This window comes from Callionymus lyra, chromosome 2, assembly GCF_982586985.1.
Source record: "Callionymus lyra chromosome 2, fCalLyr1.hap1.1, whole genome shotgun sequence".
Taxonomy (NCBI): Eukaryota; Metazoa; Chordata; class Actinopteri; order Syngnathiformes; family Callionymidae; genus Callionymus; species Callionymus lyra.
Window position 1 is genome coordinate 39638140 of NC_141819.1, and position 21304 is coordinate 39659443.

The 21304-nt window shown below is 42.3% G+C and overlaps 1 protein-coding gene across 2 annotated transcripts; it reads left to right on the top strand.

The window, feature by feature from the left end:
• Positions 1-11765: 11765 nt before the first annotated feature.
• On the top strand, positions 11766-16727 carry LOC148086974 (flavin-containing monooxygenase 5-like). 2 transcript variants are annotated; one of them, XM_087785159.1, is made up of 11 exons: positions 11766-11811; positions 12902-13046; positions 13496-13684; positions 13762-13927; positions 14220-14362; positions 14440-14639; positions 14782-14917; positions 14973-15192; positions 15502-15574; positions 15668-15920; positions 16167-16727. In XM_087785159.1, the coding sequence occupies exons 2-11, from the start codon at positions 12915-12917 to the stop codon at positions 16314-16316; spliced, it is 1662 nt and encodes a 553-aa protein (XP_087641285.1). In that variant the 5' UTR covers positions 11766-11811; positions 12902-12914; the 3' UTR covers positions 16317-16727. The 2 variants fall into 2 exon arrangements, with proteins under 2 accessions (XP_087641285.1, XP_087641286.1); XM_087785160.1 differs by having other exon boundaries at positions 11796-11811; positions 12905-13046.
• The last annotated feature ends 4577 nt before the right edge of the window (positions 16728-21304 follow it).

The window sequence follows — 21304 nt, forward strand, 5'->3', positions numbered from 1 at the left end:
TTGTTCAAATAAAAATACAGAAAAATATACTAACACTGATGATGTTTCTTCCACAGCTATGTGTTGTCAAGGCGGACCCCTCTGCATGTGGACTTTGTTTCCTACATGGATGATCTTGCAGGAGATATTGGGGTACACCCTAGTCTCACATGGCTCTTCTTCACCGACTACCAGCTGTTCAAGAAGGTTCTGTGGGGACCCCTTACAGCGTACCAGTACCGCTTGACAGGACCTGGGAAATGGGACGGTGCCCGAAGAGCAATTTTCACCCAGTTTGATCGCATGTACCAGGCACTGAAGACAAGAAAGGTCTCACAACTTTTTCAACCATGCACCTCATATTAAATCAGGACAGGAGGACATTGGCTTATCGAAAGACAGATTATAGAAGACACTTTAAAACCACCCTCTTAGACAATAATGTCACTCTTCTTAGACAAAGTAAATCATTTTAAAATGGGCAAAAATTAAATTAAATCCTAAAGTCCCTCCCAATTGCTTTTATATTTTATATGTATCTTATGTTATTCTGGATGTTGAAGTGAAAATGTGAAAAAAAATGTTTCTTGTCTAACAGGTGGAAGAAGAAAAGCCAACCCTGACCGGTCGCCTGATCAAGCTGAGTCTGACCGCCATGTTGGGAGGAGCTGGCGTCTACTACATTCATGTTAAAAACCCGAGTGTCCTCCCCAGCGTCATGACCAACCTCCGACAACTGAGCACCTGAGCTTGACTCAGTCACATGCAGAAGTCTTGAAAATGTCTTCTTTAGAAAAAAAACAAAAAAAAAACATGATTACTCTGATGTAACATTAGTGTGATGCTCAATATGCTTGTTTCAGTCAATTTTACTAAAGAATAATTCAATTCAATTCAATTCAATTCAATTTTATTTAAAGTGTCTTATCATAACAAAGTTATCTCAAGACACTATACAGTTGAAATAAGACTACAGTTGATTAAGGAAAAATAGATCCCAGCAATTCAACAAAGAGCAAGAAACAAAACACTGTACAGCTCAGGCGAGGAAAAACTTCCTTTTAGAAGGCAGAAACCTCGAGCGGAACCAGACTCATTGTTGACGGCCTGCCGCTTTGACCGGCTGGGAGGAAGGATGGGGGGGTAGACAGATGGATAAGGAGAGGAGTGAGGGAGGATATAGTGAGAGAAAAGAGGAGAGTGTAGGAGAGTCCATGGGGGTGTTGGAGAGAACTCGGGATCTGATGACGTGGTGAAGATCCTGGATCAGCAGCAGCTCTGGAGGTGGATCCCTGGATCAGCAGCAGCTCTGGGGGTGGATCCCTGGATCAGCAGCAGCTCTGGAGGTGGATCCCTGGATCAGCAGCAGCTCTGGAGGTGGATCCCTGGATCAGCAGCAGCTCTGGAGGTGGATCCCTGGGGCTCCGGGAGAGAAATAAAAAGGCGTGGGTTTGGGACAAATGTATACAATACACAGGTATACAGACTCCGGTGACGGGTGAAGATATATAGAGGGGAGAGGGGGGGTGGGGGGTTGAAATAGCCAGGCCAGAGGGCACATACCTAGCACAGCAGGATCCAGACACGGGGGCCCAAGCCGCGCAGACCATGACCCGGCAGGCGAGATAACCACCAGAGCCAACCCCAAACACCAATAAGCCTGTAAAGAAGTCAATATTAGTTTAAAATGGACTCCAATAGAACCTCTGCTGATTTAGCACAATAATTTGATGGATTTTACATGTTCTAAACTTCTTTTTTGCAAGATGTTTTTTATTTTTTTATTTTTGCAGCTTTTATCTGCTACCCCCGAAGACAGGTGAGTGAAAAATAATGCCTACATTAACAGCTGAGGTGCAAAAATGGTTGGGAAACATCCTTAAGATTAAAGATGAGAGTGTTTGACCATAATGCTATTAAAACATGGATTGCTTCAAGTTGTAGCAATAAACAGTACTGATACCTAAAATCTGAACCTTCATTTTTATTGACGGACTGTAGAGCCTTCTTCAATGATCCATTTCTCCTGACCTCAATGCTTGAGTTGAATCACATGTTCTAGTCTATGTTTCCTGGAATCGTCTTGTCCTATCAGCATGCAAGGGAGACATTTTTGTGGGGGAAATGTTATCTCCCTAGAGTGGTGGGGTAGATGACCAAAAAGATCCAACTTAAATTACAGTTATACCATAATTAGAACATGTTAAATAAACTACTTTAAAAAATATAAAACCCATACCCTAATCTTCTTCTCTCTACAGAGTATTGGGGTTATTTGGTTCACAAATTAATTATATTATAACTGCAGGCCTTACTCTTGAAAAACAAGAAAGTGATTTGAGTTTGGAGACATATTTTGGCTCCAGACAGTTTCACTGCATAACAACTGGATAGTTTCCAGTGAAAAACATCGACATCAACTTGTATAACACATTATGTTTTGTTGTTTTGCATTGCATTATAAAATTTAAGGCAGTGTGGCGTGCAGTTGTGTCTCATTCAATTAAATATAAACTCACATCATTTTTACTTTGATGAAAGCAAGTGCTAGTTGATGAAAGTTCTTCTTTAAGAAAAGAGAGGTCTTTTATCTTGACACAGAGACCACACAAGGGATACCACAACCACGTTTATTTTCTGGGCCACCGGGTGACCAGAGATGAAACAAGGGTTAAAAAAAGAAACCTAATTTGAAATCCAGGCAGGTCCAGATCTGTATCATATATAGGTCAGTGTTTTGTTTAAAGGTTGGCAACAGACAGAGAAAACCTGTTAATCATCTTATGGAACAGCTCATATGGGAGGCCCTGGGAGGACGAGAGACACTTAAATGAACCTCCATTGGAATTTAAAGGGAAAAAAAACTTTCAGCTGCAGACTGCCCTCGTTTCAACCTACACCCTGATTCAGCAACAAGATCTGTTCAACATTAGAGCAGGAGGATTTAATTCAGACTTCTCATGCCGATGTTGAAATCTTCAATAATCTCAGTTATAAGTGAAGGAATAATTTTCTCGAGACATTTACGCTGGTATCTGCTTCCACAAGACTTCTTCAGGGACTTATCTTCAGTTTAGCGCCATCTTAGTGACGTAGATGGCGCTAAACTGAAGATAAGTCCCTGAAGAAGTCTCGTGGAAGCAGATACCAGCGTAAATGTCTCGAGAAAATTATTCCTTCACTTATAACTGAGATTATTGAAGATTTCAACCATTAAGGGTTGAAAGTGTTCATCGATCCACACTCAATTTTCTGTCCATTTGAGTGCACCAATTGAGGGTATATTGCACACTACATTTTCGAACATTGCTCAGTGTGAACTCACTTGTGCACTCAAAATATTAAGTGCAAGTGCAGAAGTAAGTAAAGAAGAAAGTCCACAGTCTGAGACACACTATTCATGTCTTGATTCCTGCTGTGGTCCAGTCATGCGCTATAAGTAGGTCTAGGGAATGGGAGGAAAAACGGGCATGAAGGAACAAAAAAAATAAATAAATAAAAGTGAAAAAATAAATGCTTGTGGTTTGTGCAGCACCAGACCTGGGCTGAGTTTATAATGTTGGCCTCTGTTCAATTTCGTCACCACATGATGCGGTTAATGTAGGAGGTTTAAAAAAAAGGATCTATTTGCAAAGCTACATTATGAATTGTGTTACGTACCTACGAGTGAGTGAAAGGAGACCTGATTTGGGTGGGAATTCATGAAGCCAGAACAATAGAACGGTTTTATTTCCATTCAAGATCCCTGGAATATTAAACCACAGATCTCAGGTGACATTGAATGAGGGCACACTCAACTCAGACAAGCTTGGAGAAGAGAACAAAGAACAAAGACCTGACAGCAGCAAAATAAACGTTAACAATCACTGATGATGTTTCTTCCACAGCTATGTTTAGTCACAGCGGACCCCTCTGCATGTTGACTTTGTTTGCTACATGGATGATCTTTCAGGAGATATTGGGATACGCCCTAGTCTCACAAGACTCTTCTTCACCGACTACCAGCTGTTCAAGAAGGATCTGTGGGGACCCCTTACAGCGTACCAGTACCGCTTGACAGGACCTAGGAAATGGGACGGTGCCCGAAGAGCAATTCTCCCCCAGTTTGATCGCATGTACCAGGCACTGAAGACAAGAAAGGTCTCAAAGGTTTTTTAACCATGCACTTCATATTAAGGCAGGACAGGAGGACGTTTGTTTATCATGGATGTAATTGTCTGACAGGTAGAAGAAGAAAGAGTCTGATCGCCAGTTGGGAGGAGCTGTCCTCTACCTCATTCATGTCAGGAACCCGAGTGTCCTCACCAACATCTTGTCCAGATAAAAACCAAAAAAACATGATTACTCTGATGTAACATTAGTGTGATGCTCAAGATGCTTGTTTCAGTCAATTTTACTAAAAAATAAGTCAAGATTAGTTTAAAATGGATTCCAATAGGACTTCTGTTGATTTATCACAATATTTTGATGGATTTTACATGTAGTAAACATTATTTTTGCAAGTTGTGCTTTTTTGTTTTTGCAGCTTTTATCTGCTGCACCCTGAAGGCAGGTGAGTGAAAATAATGCCTACATTAACAGCTGAGGTGCAAAAAGGGTTGGGAAACATCCTTAAGATTAAATTAGGAGTGTTTGACCATAATGCTATTAAAACACGGATTGCTTCAAGTTGTAGCAATAAACAGTACTGATACCTAAAATGTGAACCTTCATTTTTTTTGACGGTCTATAGAGCCTTCTTCAATGATCCATTTCCCCTGACCTGAATGCTTGAGTTGAAACACGTGCTAGTCTTGTCCTATCAGCGTGCAAGGGAGACATTTTTGTGGAGGAAATGTTATCTCCCTGGAGTGGTGGGGGAGATGACCAAAAAGATCCAACTTAAATTACAGTTATACCATAATTAAAAAATGTTAAATAAACGACTTTAAAAAAATATATAACCCATACCCTAATCTTCTTCTCTCTACATATTATTGGGGTTATTTGGTTCACAAATTAATTATATTATACCTGCAGGCCTTACTATTAGAAAACAAGAAAGTGATTTAAGTTTGGAGACATATTTTGGCTCCAGACAGTTTCACTGCATAACAACTGGATAGTTTCCAGTTAAAAACATCGACATCAACTTGTATAACACATTATGTTTTGTTGTTTTGCATTGCATTTTAAAATTTAAGGCAGTGTGGCGTGCAGTTGTGTCTCATGTAATTAAATATAAACTCACATCCATCGATCACAACCTGGTCCACCTTCAGTCACAGTACACTCCTCTGGTGCAGAGACAGACTGTGACCACTAAGACAATCAGAAAGTGGACACCAGCTGTGGAGGACGCCATCAGAGACTGCTTTGAAACAACAGACTGGGATGTGCTGCTGAGGTCTCATGGTGAGGACATCGAGGGACAGACACACTGTCTAACAGATTATTTAAATTTCTGTTTGGACGTTGTCGCCCCTACTAAGACTGTCCGCTGTTACCCTAATAATAAACCGTGGGTAACAAAGGAGGTCAAGGATGTCCTTAACAGGAAGAAAGTGGCATTCAGGAGCAGAGACAGGGACGCCATGAGGTCAGCTCAGCAGGAGGTGAAGCGATGCTTGAAGGAGGCAAAGGACACCTACAGGAGGAGGTTGGAGGAGAAGCTGAGCCGAGAAGAAATAAGAGAGGTCTGGGATGGTGTTAAAACCATCACTGGACACAAGACCAAGGCCTCTCTGACTGCAGTGGACACGGTGGATGAGGCAAATGGACTGAACAACTTTTTCAACCGGTTTGAGCAGGTCACCTCACCCTCACTGCTGCCCGCCTCAGGACCTGCCCCACCTTCTTGTGCCCCCCCCAGCTCCACAGAACCACTTCCCAGCTTCACCTCACTCCAGGTACAGGATGTACTTCGGAGGATTCGTCCAGGGAAGGCTGCTGGTCCTGATAAGGTGTCTGCTCGACTGCTAAAGACCTGCGCTGCTGAACTAGCTGAGCCACTCCAGCATGTCTTCAACCTCAGTCTACGGCTGGGGAAAGTACCAACTCTGTGGAAGACTTCCTGTATCGTTCCAGTCCCTAAAAAGATCCGACCGAGTGTGCTGAACGATTACAGACCGGTGGCACTGACTTCGCAGCTGATGAAGACACTGGAGCGGCTGGTCCTCAAACATCCTACGCCACAAGTCCAGCACGCGCAAGACCCCCTGCAGTTTGCCTACCAGCCAGCAGTTGGTGTGGAAGATGCCATCCTTCACCTCCTGCATCGGACCTACTCCCACTTGGATAAAGGAAGCGGTTCAGTGAGAATCCTGTTCCTGGACTTTTCTAGTGCCTTCAACACTATCCAACCCACTCTGCTGCAGGACAAACTGACTAAGATGCATGTGGACCCTGGTCTGGTCTCCTGGATTACGGACTATCTTACTGATCGACCACAGTATGTCAGGCTGAAGGACATCAAGTCTGACACTATGGTGTGCAGTACAGGAGCACCTCAGGGGACAGTACTGGCCCCTCTCCTCTTCACCATCTACACTTCAGACTTCTGCTACAACTCAGAGCTGAGTCTCGTCCAGAAGTATGCTGACGACACTGCCATTGTTGGATGCATCAGGGACAACAGCGAAGACGAGTACAGGAGTCTGATACGTGACTTTGTGGACTGGAGTGAGAGGAACCACTTGCAGCTGAACACCTCAAAAACCAAGGAGCTGGTCTTGGATTTCGGGAGGTCCAGGACAAAGCCACGTCCAGTGTCCATCAGAGGCGACGAGGTGGAGATAGTGGACAACTATAAGTACCTCGGTGTGTGGATGGACAGTAAACTGGACTGGTCCTGCAACACAGACCATGTGTATAAGAAGGTTCAGAGTAGACTGTACTTTCTGAGGAGGCTTCGTTCATTTAACATCTGCAAGAAGCTCCTCTGCATGTTCTACCAGTCTGTGGTGGCCAGTGTCCTGTTCTATGCTGTGGTGTGTTGGGGTGGAAATGTGTCCAAGAGGAGTGTCAACAGGTTGGACAGGTTGATCAGGAGGGCTGGTTCTGTGGTTGGAATGAAGCTGGACTCACTGGTGACAGTTGCTGAGAGGAGATCATTGAACAAACTACTGTCCATCATGGACGATGACAGTCATCCTCTCAGCACTGTCATCAGTGAGCAGAGAAGCAGAATGAGTGCACGAATGCTCCTACCCAGGTGCAAAACAAATAGACTCAGGGACTCATTCATCCCTCGGGCTATTAAATTGTACAATTCTGAGTTCGGGGGCAGGAGTGGAGTGAGAGTATCTGGATGTTCTGTTCCATGTTAGTCTTTGTATCTTTGTCTTTGTTGTTTTTCTTTCCTTGACCTATGTTCTTTGTCTTTGTCTTTAGACTTAGATTGTGTCATCTTGTTCTTCCTCTTTATGTTCTTCTTATTTTATTTTTTATGTATTATTTTTTATTGTTTATGAAAAATTGCTGGCTATTGTAAAAAAACAATTTCCCAAAGGAGACCTCCTGAGGGATCAATAAAGTTTTACCTTACCTTACCTTACCTTACATCATTTTTACTTTGATGAGAGCAAGTACTAGTTGATGAAAGTTCTTCTTTAAGAAGAAAAGGGAGGTCATTTATCTTAACACAGAGACCACACAAGGGATACCACAAACACGTTTGTTTTCGGGACCACCGGGTGACCTTGACCCAGAGATGAAACGCGGGTTAAAAAAACAAAAAAATAATTTGAAATCCAGGCAGGTCCAGATCTGTTTGAAAACCATGCATAGGTCAGTGTTTTGTTTAAAGGTTGGCAACAGACCAAGAACACCTGTTAATCTGTCATTGACGCTGGTATCTGCTTCTAGGACATCATGTTGTCAGTGACGTATCTTTAGTTTAGCGCCATCTACGTCACTAAAATGGTGCCCACTAAGGGTGGAAAGTGTTCATTGATTCTCACTCAATCTTCTGTTCGTTTGAGTGCACCAATTGAGGGTATATTGCACACTACATTTTCGCACACTGCTCAGTGGAACTCACTTGTGCACTCTAAATATTAAGTGCAAGTGAGAACTCGTCTCAACCAACACCCTGATTCAGCAACAGCATTGATACAAGATAGTGCAAGTGCAGAAGTAAGTAAAGAAGAAAGTCCACAGTCTGAGACACACTATTCATGTCTTGATTCCTGCTGTGGTCCAGTCATGCGCTATAAGTAGGTCTAGGGAATGGGAGGAAAAACGGGCATGAAGGAACAAAAAAAATAAATAAATAAAAGTGAAAAAATAAATGCTTGTGTTTTGTGCAGCACCAGACCTGGGCTGAGTTTATAATGTTGGCCTCTGTTCAATTTCGTCACCACATGATGCGGTTAATGTAGGAGGTTTAAAAAAAAGGATCTATTTGCAAAGCTACATTATGAATTGTGTTACGTACCTACGAGTGAGTGAAAGGAGACCTGATTTGGGTGGGAATTCATGAAGCCAGAACAATAGAACGGTTTTATTTCCATTCAAGATCCCTGGAATATTAAACCACAGATCTCAGGTGACATTGAATGAGGGCACACTCAACTCAGACAAGCTTGGAGAAGAGAACAAAGAACAAAGACCTGACAGCAGCAAAATAAACGTTAACAATCACTGATGATGTTTCTTCCACAGCTATGTTTAGTCACAGCGGACCCCTCTGCATGTGGACTTTGTTTCCTACATGGATGATCTTTCAGGAGATATTGGGATACGCCCTAGTCTCACAAGACTCTTCTTCACCGACTACCAGCTGTTCAAGAAGGATCTGTGGGGACCCCTTACAGCGTACCAGTACCGCTTGACAGGACCTAGGAAATGGGACGGTGCCCGAAGAGCAATTCTCCCCCAGTTTGATCGCATGTACCAGGCACTGAAGACAAGAAAGGTCTCAAAGGTTTTTTAACCATGCACTTCATATTAAGGCAGGACAGGAGGACGTTTGTTTATCATGGATGTAATTGTCTGACAGGTAGAAGAAGAAAGAGTCTGATCGCCAGTTGGGAGGAGCTGTCCTCTACCTCATTCATGTCAGGAACCCGAGTGTCCTCACCAACATCTTGTCCAGATAAAAACCAAAAAAACATGATTACTCTGATGTAACATTAGTGTGATGCTCAAGATGCTTGTTTCAGTCAATTTTACTAAAAAATAAGTCAAGATTAGTTTAAAATGGATTCCAATAGGACTTCTGTTGATTTATCACAATATTTTGATGGATTTTACATGTAGTAAACATTATTTTTGCAAGTTGTGCTTTTTTGTTTTTGCAGCTTTTATCTGCTGCACCCTGAAGGCAGGTGAGTGAAAATAATGCCTACATTAACAGCTGAGGTGCAAAAAGGGTTGGGAAACATCCTTAAGATTAAATTAGGAGTGTTTGACCATAATGCTATTAAAACACGGATTGCTTCAAGTTGTAGCAATAAACAGTACTGATACCTAAAATGTGAACCTTCATTTTTTTTTGACGGTCTATAGAGCCTTCTTCAATGATCCATTTCCCCTGACCTGAATGCTTGAGTTGAAACACATGTGCTAGTCTTGTCCTATCAGCATGCAAGGGAGACATTTTTGTGGGGAAAATGTTATCTCCCTGGAGTGGTGGGGGAAATGACCAAAAAGATCCAACTTAAATTACAGTTATACCATAATTAAAAAATGTTAAATAAACGACTTTAAAAAAAAAATATAACCCATACCCTAATCTTCTTCTCTCTACATATTATTGGGGTTATTTGGTTCACAAATTAATTATATTATACCTGCAGGCCTTACTATTGGAAAACAAGAAAGTGATTTAAGTTTGGAGACATATTTTGGCTCCAGACAGTTTCACTGCATAACAACTGGATAGTTTCCAGTTAAAAACATCGTCATCAACTTGTATAACACATTATGTTTTGTTGTTTTGCATTGCATTTTAAAATTTAAGGCAGTGTGGCGTGCAGTTCTGTCTCATGTAATTAAATATAAACTTACATCATTTTTACTTTGATGAGAGCAAGTACTAGTTGATGAAAGTTCTTCTTTAAGAAGAAAAGGGAGGTCATTTATCTTAACACAGAGACCACACAAGTGATACCACAAACACGTTTGTTTTCGGGGCCACCGGGTGACCTTGACCCAGAGATGAAACGTGGGTTAAAAAAACAAAAAAACAAATTTGAAATCCAGGCAGGTCCAGATCGGTTTGAAAACCATGCATAGGTCAGTGTTTTGTTTAAAGGTTGGCAACAGACCAAGAACACCTGTTAATCTGTCATTGACGCTGGTATCTGCTTCTAGGACAACATGTTGTCAGTGACCGATCTTTAGTTTAGCGCCATCTACGTCACTAAAATGGTGCCCACTAAGGTTGGAAAGTGTTCATTGATTCTCACTCAATCTTCTGTTCGTTTGAGTGCACCAATTGAGGGTATATTGCACACTACATTTTCGCACACTGCTCAGTGGAACTCACTTGTGCACTCTAAATATTAAGTGCAAGTGAGAACTCGTCTCAACCAACACCCTGATTCAGCAACAGCATTGATACAAGATAGTGCAAGTGCAGAAGTAAGTAAAGAAGGAAGTCCACAGTCTGAGACACACTATTCATGTCTTGATTCCTGCTGTGGTCCAGTCGTGCGCTATAAGTAGGTCTAGGGAATGGGAGGAAAAACGGGCATGAAGGAACAAAAAAACAACTAAATACAAGTGAAAAAATAAATGCTTGTGTTTTAAGGTGAAAACTAAGTTCAATGGTGTTTGCTGTGCAGCACCAGACCTGGGCTGAGTTTATAATGTTGGGCTCTGTTCAATTTCGTCAGAACATGATGCAGTTAATGTAGGAGGTTTAAAAAAAAAGATCTATTTGTAAAGCTACATTATGAATTGGGTGGGAATTCATGAAGCCAGAACAATAGAACGGTTTTATTTCCATTCAAGATCCCTGGAATATTAAACCACAGATCTCAGGTGACATTGAATGAGGGCAAACTCAACTCAGACAAGCTTGGAGAAGAGAACAAAGAACAAAGACCTGACAGCAGCAAAATAAACGTTAACAATCACTGATGATGTTTCTTCCACAGCTATGTTTTGTCAAAGCGGACCCCTCTGCATGTGGACTTTGTTTCCTACATGGATGATCTTGCAGGAGATATTGGGGTATGTCCTAGACTCACAGGACTCTTCTTCACAAATCATTTTAATCTTACAGACTGCTTCACCCAATGAGAGGCAGGCAGGGTCCTAAGAAAGGGCACAAAGGTCACCGACCCTTTTTGTTGATACTATTGACAAAATAGTAGGAGGGCAGTCTTCAGTGAAAGTAGCTCTAAAGCTATTTGGTCCAAAGGCTTGAAGGGACCTCCAGCTAGGCCCTGAAGACCCTTTTGCAGGTCCCACTGTGGGACCACCTGACGAATAGGAAGTAGAATCCTACGAGCACTCAGATCGCTCGCTTTACCAAAGGATGACTCCTAGTGATCTGTATCGGTCACATTAGAGTCTGACGAGGGTTGTTTGGGAATAAAGAGTCTCTGGCTTCATAATGGTTGGAGATCATAACTTCTATCTGGTTGTTTAGCCTTTAAAAATAAACACACAGAGCTGTGCTCTGATAGTACAGATCATGTAGAGACACTTTGGTAAAAACACTATCTTACTCAAAGTCTCTAAACACAAAGTGTTGACGGAACAAGAGGCTTGACATACAAGGTTTCATAAAGATGGGCGGGTCTCCTTGGTTCTTCACTTCCAGTAGAGAACTGGTCGAAGACGGTTGTGTTTTGACGAGGATAAATATTATCTGGTTCTAAAGTCAATTGACCCGAAAGGGTAAGTTTTTTTTCTTTCTGACAGGTCCTTTGAAATATGTTTGATAACAGTATGTATACTTTGATAACACTTAAAACTAGTCTAATTGCAGTTTATGATTGAACAGCTGAAATAGTTTGACTGTTCTTCAAATTGTACGATGTGTATGATTGGATAAAAACACTTTTCACTACTGAGAAAATGCACAGGATATGAAGATTTACATTTGCTGACATGTTCATTCAGCTTGGTGTCGTCTGAGGACATGCTTTATCTTGGCAGTCAATTTTGATTCGTTTTTTTGTCAGGTGCAGACCTGTATAGATGCCCTGGCTTACTTATTCATTTCTGTTAACCACGCAATTTACTTTTCTTTAAAGCAAGAGGTTGACATTAAAGTGTAAATGGTATTACAAAACAAACAATGGCTGACCTGCAGATTACCTAATGAAAAGGGGGTCAGATGTTGAAATACATTTGAGTAGCCCCTCAAAAAAATAAAAAGGATATTTAATGTAGTGGTCCACATTTTGGGGGGCCTTACTACGTTAAAGCTTTCAGACTCACATTTCAATGTTGTACTGTAATATTGAATATGTTAATACATTTTCAAATGTAAAAACTCCAACTTGAGGTCACTGCGGCCATATCCAGCTCTTCAAGAAATAATGTTGTCTTATTATTCTTTCAATTTTCCCTGCAACGTGAAAAGTTACAGATAAACCGACTGGATCAATCATAAACAGATGTAGCAGATTATCCTGCTTTAATAGTGTACAGATGCTGTTGAGACAAGATCAGTCTGCAGTTAAAGGATGTTTTCCCCCTTAAATTGCAATGAAAGTTCATTTAAGGCTCTCTCGTTATCTCGGGGCGTTCTACTGTCAGAACTTTCTATCAAAAATCATTGTCAGCAATTTGCTTGGTTGTCATAGCTAACTGATGATCAAATAGATAATGTTTAATAGTGCCATGAATTTAACTCATTTCATTCAAATCTTTCAAAATTTGATTATTGCAAACTACCACCATGCTCATTTTGGTCCATTTATCTTATTTTTAGCTCTACCTGATGTAGGTTTTGAACACTAAAAGTAAATTTGTTTTCCAGGAGCTTCTCCAACATGGTTCATAGGGTTGCAGTGATCGGGGCAGGACCTTCTGGTCTGTCCAGCATGAAGGCTTGTCTGGAGGAGGGCATGGTGCCAACCTGCTTCGAAAGCAGTGATGATCTGGGTGGGCTATGGAAGTTCAAGGCAAGTGAAGTGATATACATTGAATAAATGCAAAAAAATGTGACTATAAAACATTGCTGGAGTTTGTGCCTCTCTAAGTCTGGTAAAGATTCTGCTCTGAATGAGGGCACTACTCGCTCAAAACACTTCACTATGATGGGAGTGAGTGCTACTGGTCTGTAGTCATTCATGCAGGTGGGTGGGTTTTGCTTGGGAAGGCGGACGATGGATGTGGTCTTGAAGCAGGTCAGAACATTACTCTGGTTGAGGGAAAGGTTGTAGATGGTGGTGAGAACATCATCCAGCTCGTTCACACATGCTGTGAGGGCGCGGCCCAGGATGTTATCTGGTCCTGCTGCTTTCTGGGGGTTGATTTTCCTCAGTGCCTTGTTAACCTGTTCTGGTGATAGGTAAAGAAATACATGTGAATACCTGAACATTAATGGTTGTTAAACTATGTTCCTTTACAGGAGGTGTCGGAGCCCAACAGAGCCAGCATCTACCGCTCCCTCACCATTAACGTTTCCAAGGAGATGATAAGCTACAGTGACTTTCCAATCCCTGCCGATTATCCAAACTACATGCACCACTCCAAAATCTTAAATTACTTCAAGATGTACGCAGAACACTTTCAACTGCTGGAACACATTCATTTCCAGGTAGAAGTTACTTGTGAAATATCAGCATTAAAATTAACCGATAGTGTTGTACTCAACACTAATAGTTAATTTTTCAGACATTAGTGACGAGAGTCACACAGAGGCCAGATTTCACTCGTACTGGTCAGTGGGAGGTTGTGACTGAGAACCGAGATGGACAAAAGGAAAAGCATGTTTTTGATGCCGTCATCTGCTGCTCTGGTCACTACACCTACCCAAACCTGCCACTCAAGGACTTCCCAGGTACAGCTATACATTGTTTTCATGACTTCTCATTAACAATTTTACTGTTTTCCTGTCAGCTGCAATTACAACTTGTAGTTTGGGGGGTTACACAATTATCACCCCAATAGACTTTTAAATCTAACAAGAGGTTATTGACAAAGATAGAAGACATGGAACCAAAGCCATACCAGCGTCATACCAGCTTTTGAACAACTGAAAAGTTTAGAAATACCAAGTGGTTGTCCACGTGTTGGTAATAAAAAAGACAGGTGTTACATGATTATGGTCACAAGTACCTTTCGTCTTACAGGAATCGAGACATTTGAAGGTAAATACCTCCACAGCTGGGACTACAAAGGACCAGAAGACATGTATGGGAAACGAGTGGTGGTCATTGGTATTGGAAACTCAGGCAGTGACATTGCAGTGGAAACCAGCAGAGTTGCAGAACAGGTTGATCTACAGTTGCTTGTACATAAGGTTGTATGTTATTCACACTAACAATGCATCGATTGTTACTTTATCTTTAGGTCTATCTGAGCACCCGGCGTGGTGCCTGGGTCATCCGTCAAGTCTCTGATAATGGCCTGCCAGTAGACATGAAGTACAACACCCGATTCGTACACATTTTGTTCCAGCTCTTTCCAATGGCATTCTTCCACTGGTTTGGGGAAAAGACAGTAAATGCCATGTACGACCACACCATGTATGCTCTCAAACCAAAGCACAGGTGAGTGTTTCAACTGGCATTGGGTTTGATGAACCGAAAACACATTAAAACTTCTTGTCTGTTCAGTAACTTGTCTGCTCATTGCCCATTTTCTTGTTAAATAGAAAACATTTTTTCCTAAGAACCATTTGTATACTTACAGGTTCTTTACTCAGGTTCCCGTGGTCAATGACGACCTGCCACTGAAGATTCTTTCCGGGGCCGTTGTTGTTAAAACCAACATAAAAGAGATCTGTGGCTCTACTGTTGTGTTTGACGATGGCAGCACTGTGGAAAAGGTTAGTAGAATGGTCAGTTGAAAACTGATGTCAAAACAAGTGTGTCTGGTCACAGGTGGACATTTTAGTCTTTGCGACTGGCTACAACTACGACTTCCCCTACCTACCCAAAAACTCCCTATACATGACCGGTCAACGAGTTGGTTTGTACAAGCATGTGATACCACCAAACATGGAGCATCCCACTCTGGCAGTGGTTGGATTCATCCATGGCTTTGGAGCCATCATGATTCAGGCAGAGATGCAAGCACGCTGGGTCTCAAGGGTCTTCAAAGGTGAGAAAAATAACTGTTTCGTGGTCAATAGTCGCAGCCATCTTAAAAAAATTATTCTAGTTCAGCCAGACTCAATTTCAGTCAAGATGGCGGAGGTTCTTCTGCAAAAATAAGGTTGGCTGATTAAACGGTATCTGCTTGAACAGCTCACTTGTCAGTCAAGTTACACCACTTGTTAGGCAATTTAAGATTTTTTTTGGATCAAGACTGTACATGCTTTTAATGTCTCAAAAGTTTGTTTTTTAGTTGGGAGTGTATAGACATTCTTTTGTTCACTGAGAGAGCTGCCTATTTTTGTATCTTATTTAGGTCTGATTAAGTTGCCATCAAGCAGCACCATGATCAAGACTGTTGAGCACGACACCAAAGACATGGAGAAAAGGTGATTTATTCCTACATGTACTTGTAATCATTGTTAATTGTTCAAATAAAAATACTGAAAAATATACTAACACTGATGATGTTTCATCCACAGCTATGTGTTGTCAAGGCGGACCCCTCTGCATGTGGACTTTGTTTCCTACATGGATGATCTTGCAGGAGATATTGGGGTACGCCCTAGTCTCACATGGCTCTTCTTCACCGACTACCAGCTGTTCAAGAAGGTTCTGTGGGGACCCGTTACAGCGTACCAGTACCGCTTGACAGGACCTAGGAAATGGGACGGTGCCAGAAGAGCAATTTTCACCCAGTTTGATCGCATGTACCAGGCACTGAAGACAAGAAAGGTCTCACAACTTTTTCAATCATGCACCTCATATTAAATCAGGACAGGAGGACATTGGCTTATCGAAAGACAGATTATAGAAGACACTTTAAAACCACCCTCTTAGACAAAATAAATCATTTTAAAATAGACAAAAATTAAATTAAATCCTAAAGCCGCTCCCAATTGCTTTTATATTTTATATGTATCTTATGTTATTCTGGATGTTGAAGTGATAATGTGAAAAAAAATGTTTCTTGTCTAACAGGTGGAAGAAGAAAAGCCAACCCTGACCGGTCGCCTGATCAAGCTGAGTCTGACCGCCATGTTGGGAGGAGCTGGCGTCTACTACATTCATGTTAAAAACCCGAGTGTCCTCCCCAGCGTCATGTCCAACCTCCGACAACTGAGCGCCTGAGCTTGACTCAGTCACATGCAGAAGTCTTGAAAATGTCTTCTTTAGAAAAAAAACAAAAAAACATGATTAGTCTGATGTAACATTAGTGTGATGCTCAATGTGCTTGTTTCAGTCAATTTTACTAAAAAATAAGCCTGTACACAAGTCAAGATTAGTTTAAAATGGACTCCAATAGAACCTCTGCTGATTTAGCACAATCATTTGATGGATTTTACATGTTCTAAACTTTTTTTTTGCAAGTTGTGCTTTTTTGTTTTTGCAGCTTTTATCTGCTGCACCCTAAAGGCAGGAGAGTGAAAATAATGCCTACATTAACAGCTGAGGTGCAAAAATGGTTGGGAAACATCGTTAAGATTAAAGATGAGTGTTTGACCATAATGCTATTAAAACATGGATTGCTTCAAGTTGTAGCAATAAACAGTACTGATACCTAAAATGTGAACCTCCATTTCTCCTGACCTCAATGCTTGAGTTGAATCACATGTTCTAGTCTATGTTTCCTGGAATCGTCTTGTCCTATCAGCATGCAAGGGAGACATTTTTGTGGGGGAAACGTTATCTCCCTGGAGTGGTGGGGGAGATGAGCAAAAAGATCCAACTTAAATTACAGTTATACCATAATTAAAACATAAACGACTTTAAAAAATATATAAACCCATACCCTAATCTTCTTCTCTCTACAGAGTATTGGGGTTATTTGGTTCAGAAATGATTTATATTATAACTGCAGGCCTTACTCTTGAAAAACAAGAAAGTGATTTGAGTTTGGAGACAGATATTTTGACTCCAGACAGTTTCACTACATAACAACTGGATATTTTACAGTAAAAAACATCGACATCAACTTGTATAATACATTATGTTTTGTTGTTTTGCATTGCATTATAAAATTTAATTCAGTGTGGCATGCAGTTGTGTCTCATGTAATTAAATATAAATTTACATCATTTTTACTTTGATGAGAGCAAGTGCTAGTTGATGAAAGTTCTTCTTTAAGAAGAAAAGGGAGGTATTTTGTCTTGACACAGAGACCACACAAGGGATACCACAAACACGTTTGTTTTTGGGTCCACCAGGTGGCCTTGACCCAGAGATGAAACAAGGGTTTAAAAAAAAGATGCCTAATTTGAAATCCAGGCGGTTCAGATCTGTGTGAAAATCATGCATAGGTCAGTGTTTTGTTTAAAGGTTGGCAACAGACAGAGAAAACCTGTTAATCTGTCATTTTATGGAACAGCTCATATGGGAGGCCGTGGGAGGACGAGAGACACTTAAATGAACCTTCATTGGAATTTAAAGAGAAGAAAAATCTTTCAGCTGCAGAATGACCTCGTTTCAACCTACACCCTGATTAAGCAACAAGATCTGTTCAACATTAAAGGAGAGGGATCTCATTCAGACTCCTCATGTCAATGCTGAAATCTTCAATAATCTCAGTTATAAGTGAAGGAATAATTTTCTAGATATATTGACGCTGGTATCTGCTCCTAAGACATCATGTCGTCAGTGACGTATCTTCAGTTTAGCGCCATCTACATCACTAAGGCTCGATTCCAATTTTCAGTTTGAGCACTACCACTAGGCCCTAACACTACGTCTGTGCGTGCCTGCGAGGTGTAGTGTATTCCCAATTCTACTTTCGGCGTAGGGATAGTTTTCAAGGTAGTGCCAGGTCTCCCTACTAGAGGTAGTGATGTCGGAGGCACACTTTGCAACCGAGTGCTGACGGAGAGGGAACAATGGCGAGGAATTCAGTACACAAATGTGAGTATTCTCGCTTTAAAACTAGTGTGTCTTCATAAAATTCACTTGAAAGCATTGTTTTTACTGATATTCCATGTTGATAAAATATAAACACACGGTGAAGATGCTAACGTTAGCAATTGTTTGTTCATAAACTCTTGAGTATGCATTCTTTCGACAATATTTCATGCTAATAAACTTTTAAGTTGTTAACTTTTATAAGTGAAGATTAGTTGTTTGTGTATTTCATGTGAAAAGTATTATTTCTTGCATATAAAAAACAATGTTTAATTCGACGCTAATTAAGCATTGTTTTCAACGATATTTCATGTTAATACACTTTTAAGAGTAGCAGTTAAGATGCTATTGTTTGTGTATTTACTGTGAAAAGTATTATTTCTTGCATATAAAGAACGATGTTTAATTCGACGCTAATTAAGCATTATTTTCAACAATATTTCATGTTAAAAAAACGTTTAAGAGTAACAGTAAAGATGCTATTGTTTGTGTATTTAATGCTGATTTACTTTAGCCCACTTGAGTTGGCCGGCCGGACTACTGTTCGCATTCCCTCCTCCGAAGTTCGGAGGACGAGGAGGGAGGGGCTGAGGTTAATACTGGTAGCGCCAGACTCCCTGGTGCGCATGACGGTCAGGGACCCGTGGGCCATCCCTTGGGCCCCTGCTGCCCTGGGCCGGCCTCTCAAAGTGTGGCTCCTGCACGGGACGAGCTGAGCGGGACTTTGGACCATCGACACGCAGGCTTTATGCCTCGAAGTGGGGGATTTTCTCCCGCTGGTGTGCAGACAGGTCCTTGGATCCCAGCTCCTGTTTGGTCTCTGCTGTCCTGTCTTTCCTGCAACTTTTGCTGGATAGCCGACAGACTTTGGCGACACTGAGAGTGTTTGCATCAGCCATAGCAACGAGGCATGTCGGGTTGAGGGTGCTTCGGCTCGCGCCCACCCTCTGGTGGCGTGTTTTTCTTACGGGGTGCCTGCAGGCTTCGACCTCCTGCAAGGCCTTCCAGCCCTCAGTGGGATCTCCAGTTTGTACTGGACTCTCTCAGAGGCCCGACCTTCGAGCCTCTTGACCAAGTCCCACTGGATATCTTGTCTTCAAGGTATCGCTCCTTCTGACACTAACAACCACGAAGAGAGCGAATGAGCTTTGTGCTCTCTCCACTAGCCCTGAGTGTCTTTTCTTGGCGTCGAGGAGTCTTCTGTGTCATTGCTGCGGGTGGCTGCGTTTAGTCGCTCTGATTCCCTATTCATCTGCCGCAGTAGATGCCGACGTGGTGAGGGGATCTCCTCCCAGAGGTTTTCTCATTGGGTGAGATCGGCCATTATCCGGGCCTACCAAGCAGCGGGTGGATCTGCTCCTAGCGGACTGAGGGAACATTCCACCTGTGGTGTGGCAGCCTCAGTGGCTCTTCACTGGGTGTGGCAGCAGAGGACTCAGCTGCTTCTTGGGCGTCCACGTCAACCTTTGCTAACGCCTATCTCCTCGACGTGACGGCGGGATCAGTAGCTCATACGGTTTTGAGCGCTGCTGTGCCCCCCTCGAGGCCCACGGCTCCAGTAGACTTGGATCCTGGGCTGGCGGGGCCCTAGCGATGCTGCTTCAGGAGCGGCGTCCAGCTGGCGGTACATTTATCCAGTCAGGCTTCGCCTTGGGTTTAAACCAATAGCAAAGCCGTTCAAGGGCGGAGCACCAATATGAAGTAGAACCCCTGAGTTATCTATCATAACCTCAGGTTCTACGAATTGGTGTGAAGCCCTCTAACCTCGTCGCACAGCGGCCGCCCTTCTCGCTGAGTTTTCAGTTGGAGGAAGTGCGGCGGGTGTTTACCGCCTTTATAGGTGGACTGCCCCCTGCTGGGTGGCGAGTTCATTAAGTTTTCTCAGAGACAAGGTGGTGCCTCGGGGTAAACCAATTCGTAGAACCTGAGATTATGATAGATAACTCAGGGGTTTTATGTCGCAAACTTGATGACGTCACTAATTAAATGCATATTAGCCACTGTTCTGTTAAGCATCAACACTGGGCATCAAAGACTCTCCCTCTTGTCTTCTTCATTAAGAATTGGATGATCCAATGTTACAAAACATAAAACAGTTGTTTTATTTATTATTATGGTGTGTTAATATATATAAATGTGATTGTGCTCTTGTACACACTGAATGTTTCTGTCGAGAGTGCGTTTGTACCCCCCATTGTGCTTACCAACCTCAAACTAATTTGACGTGGTACACGGCGCCCATAAATAGGTAAAAATGCTTCATTTTTATTTTTCTAAGCTTGGATTGTTCAAGCATCGCGGAAGTCAAGAGGCTCTCTCGGAGTTATACATGCTTAAAAGGTCATGTAAAAGTGACTATAGTGCATAGTTTTAGGTGTTACAACTCAACAATGTTGAGATTGTTTAATGAATGAGTAAAATAAAGTCTGGATGTGCTAGTTCGCTTGATCCTCTTTATAATTCTGTGCTTTTGTATGAAATAGACCCTTTCATTGAGATTGCGTTTATGGAGATATGTTTTCTTTTTATTTGGCTGCAATTATGAGCCATCTACGGGACGTTTGTCAACACAAATCGCAGAGGGTTCTTGGGCCAATCTCTCATCAGGGCACTCAACATGTTGGGAGTAAAGGGACTGCAGATAAGGAAAGCCACCAGGAGATCCGTGGGCTAAACAAGCTAGTTAGACACAAGCCGGGGCCTGATCAACCCTGGCTGGGTCACTTGGGCGAGGGTGTCTGTTGCGAGACCCGAAACACCCTATGAACCCAGGCTACAACACTGATGATGTGGACTGACTGCTGGAGAGACAGCCGACAACTGGAAAGACAGTAACAGGGGCAGTTAGGGTCAGCAACCCAAGGTGCAGCTCCTGAGAGGGAGCAACCACAAGAAGCTACGGCAAACTACTATATTATACCCCAGGGGGGGCCAGAGAGGGGGGGAGGATGAGCACCCTAACAGGACGGATACACCGGTTACGAACATTGCTAACTGAAAATCGACAACGAGCGAAGTCTGTTCATGTGACAAAGTCTGCAAAAACCAGCATGGCCTGAAGATCCACCAGGCCAAAATGAAATGTCTGATGGGGAAGCAGATGGAGCAACGCACAGGCCCAGTACCTGGTGAGACGCAGGAGGAGCCCACCCAGGAGGCAACCCACAGTGCCAAGACCCTCCACGCTCTACCCCATGCCAGGCTTTCAGAACATCGAAAGACAGTGG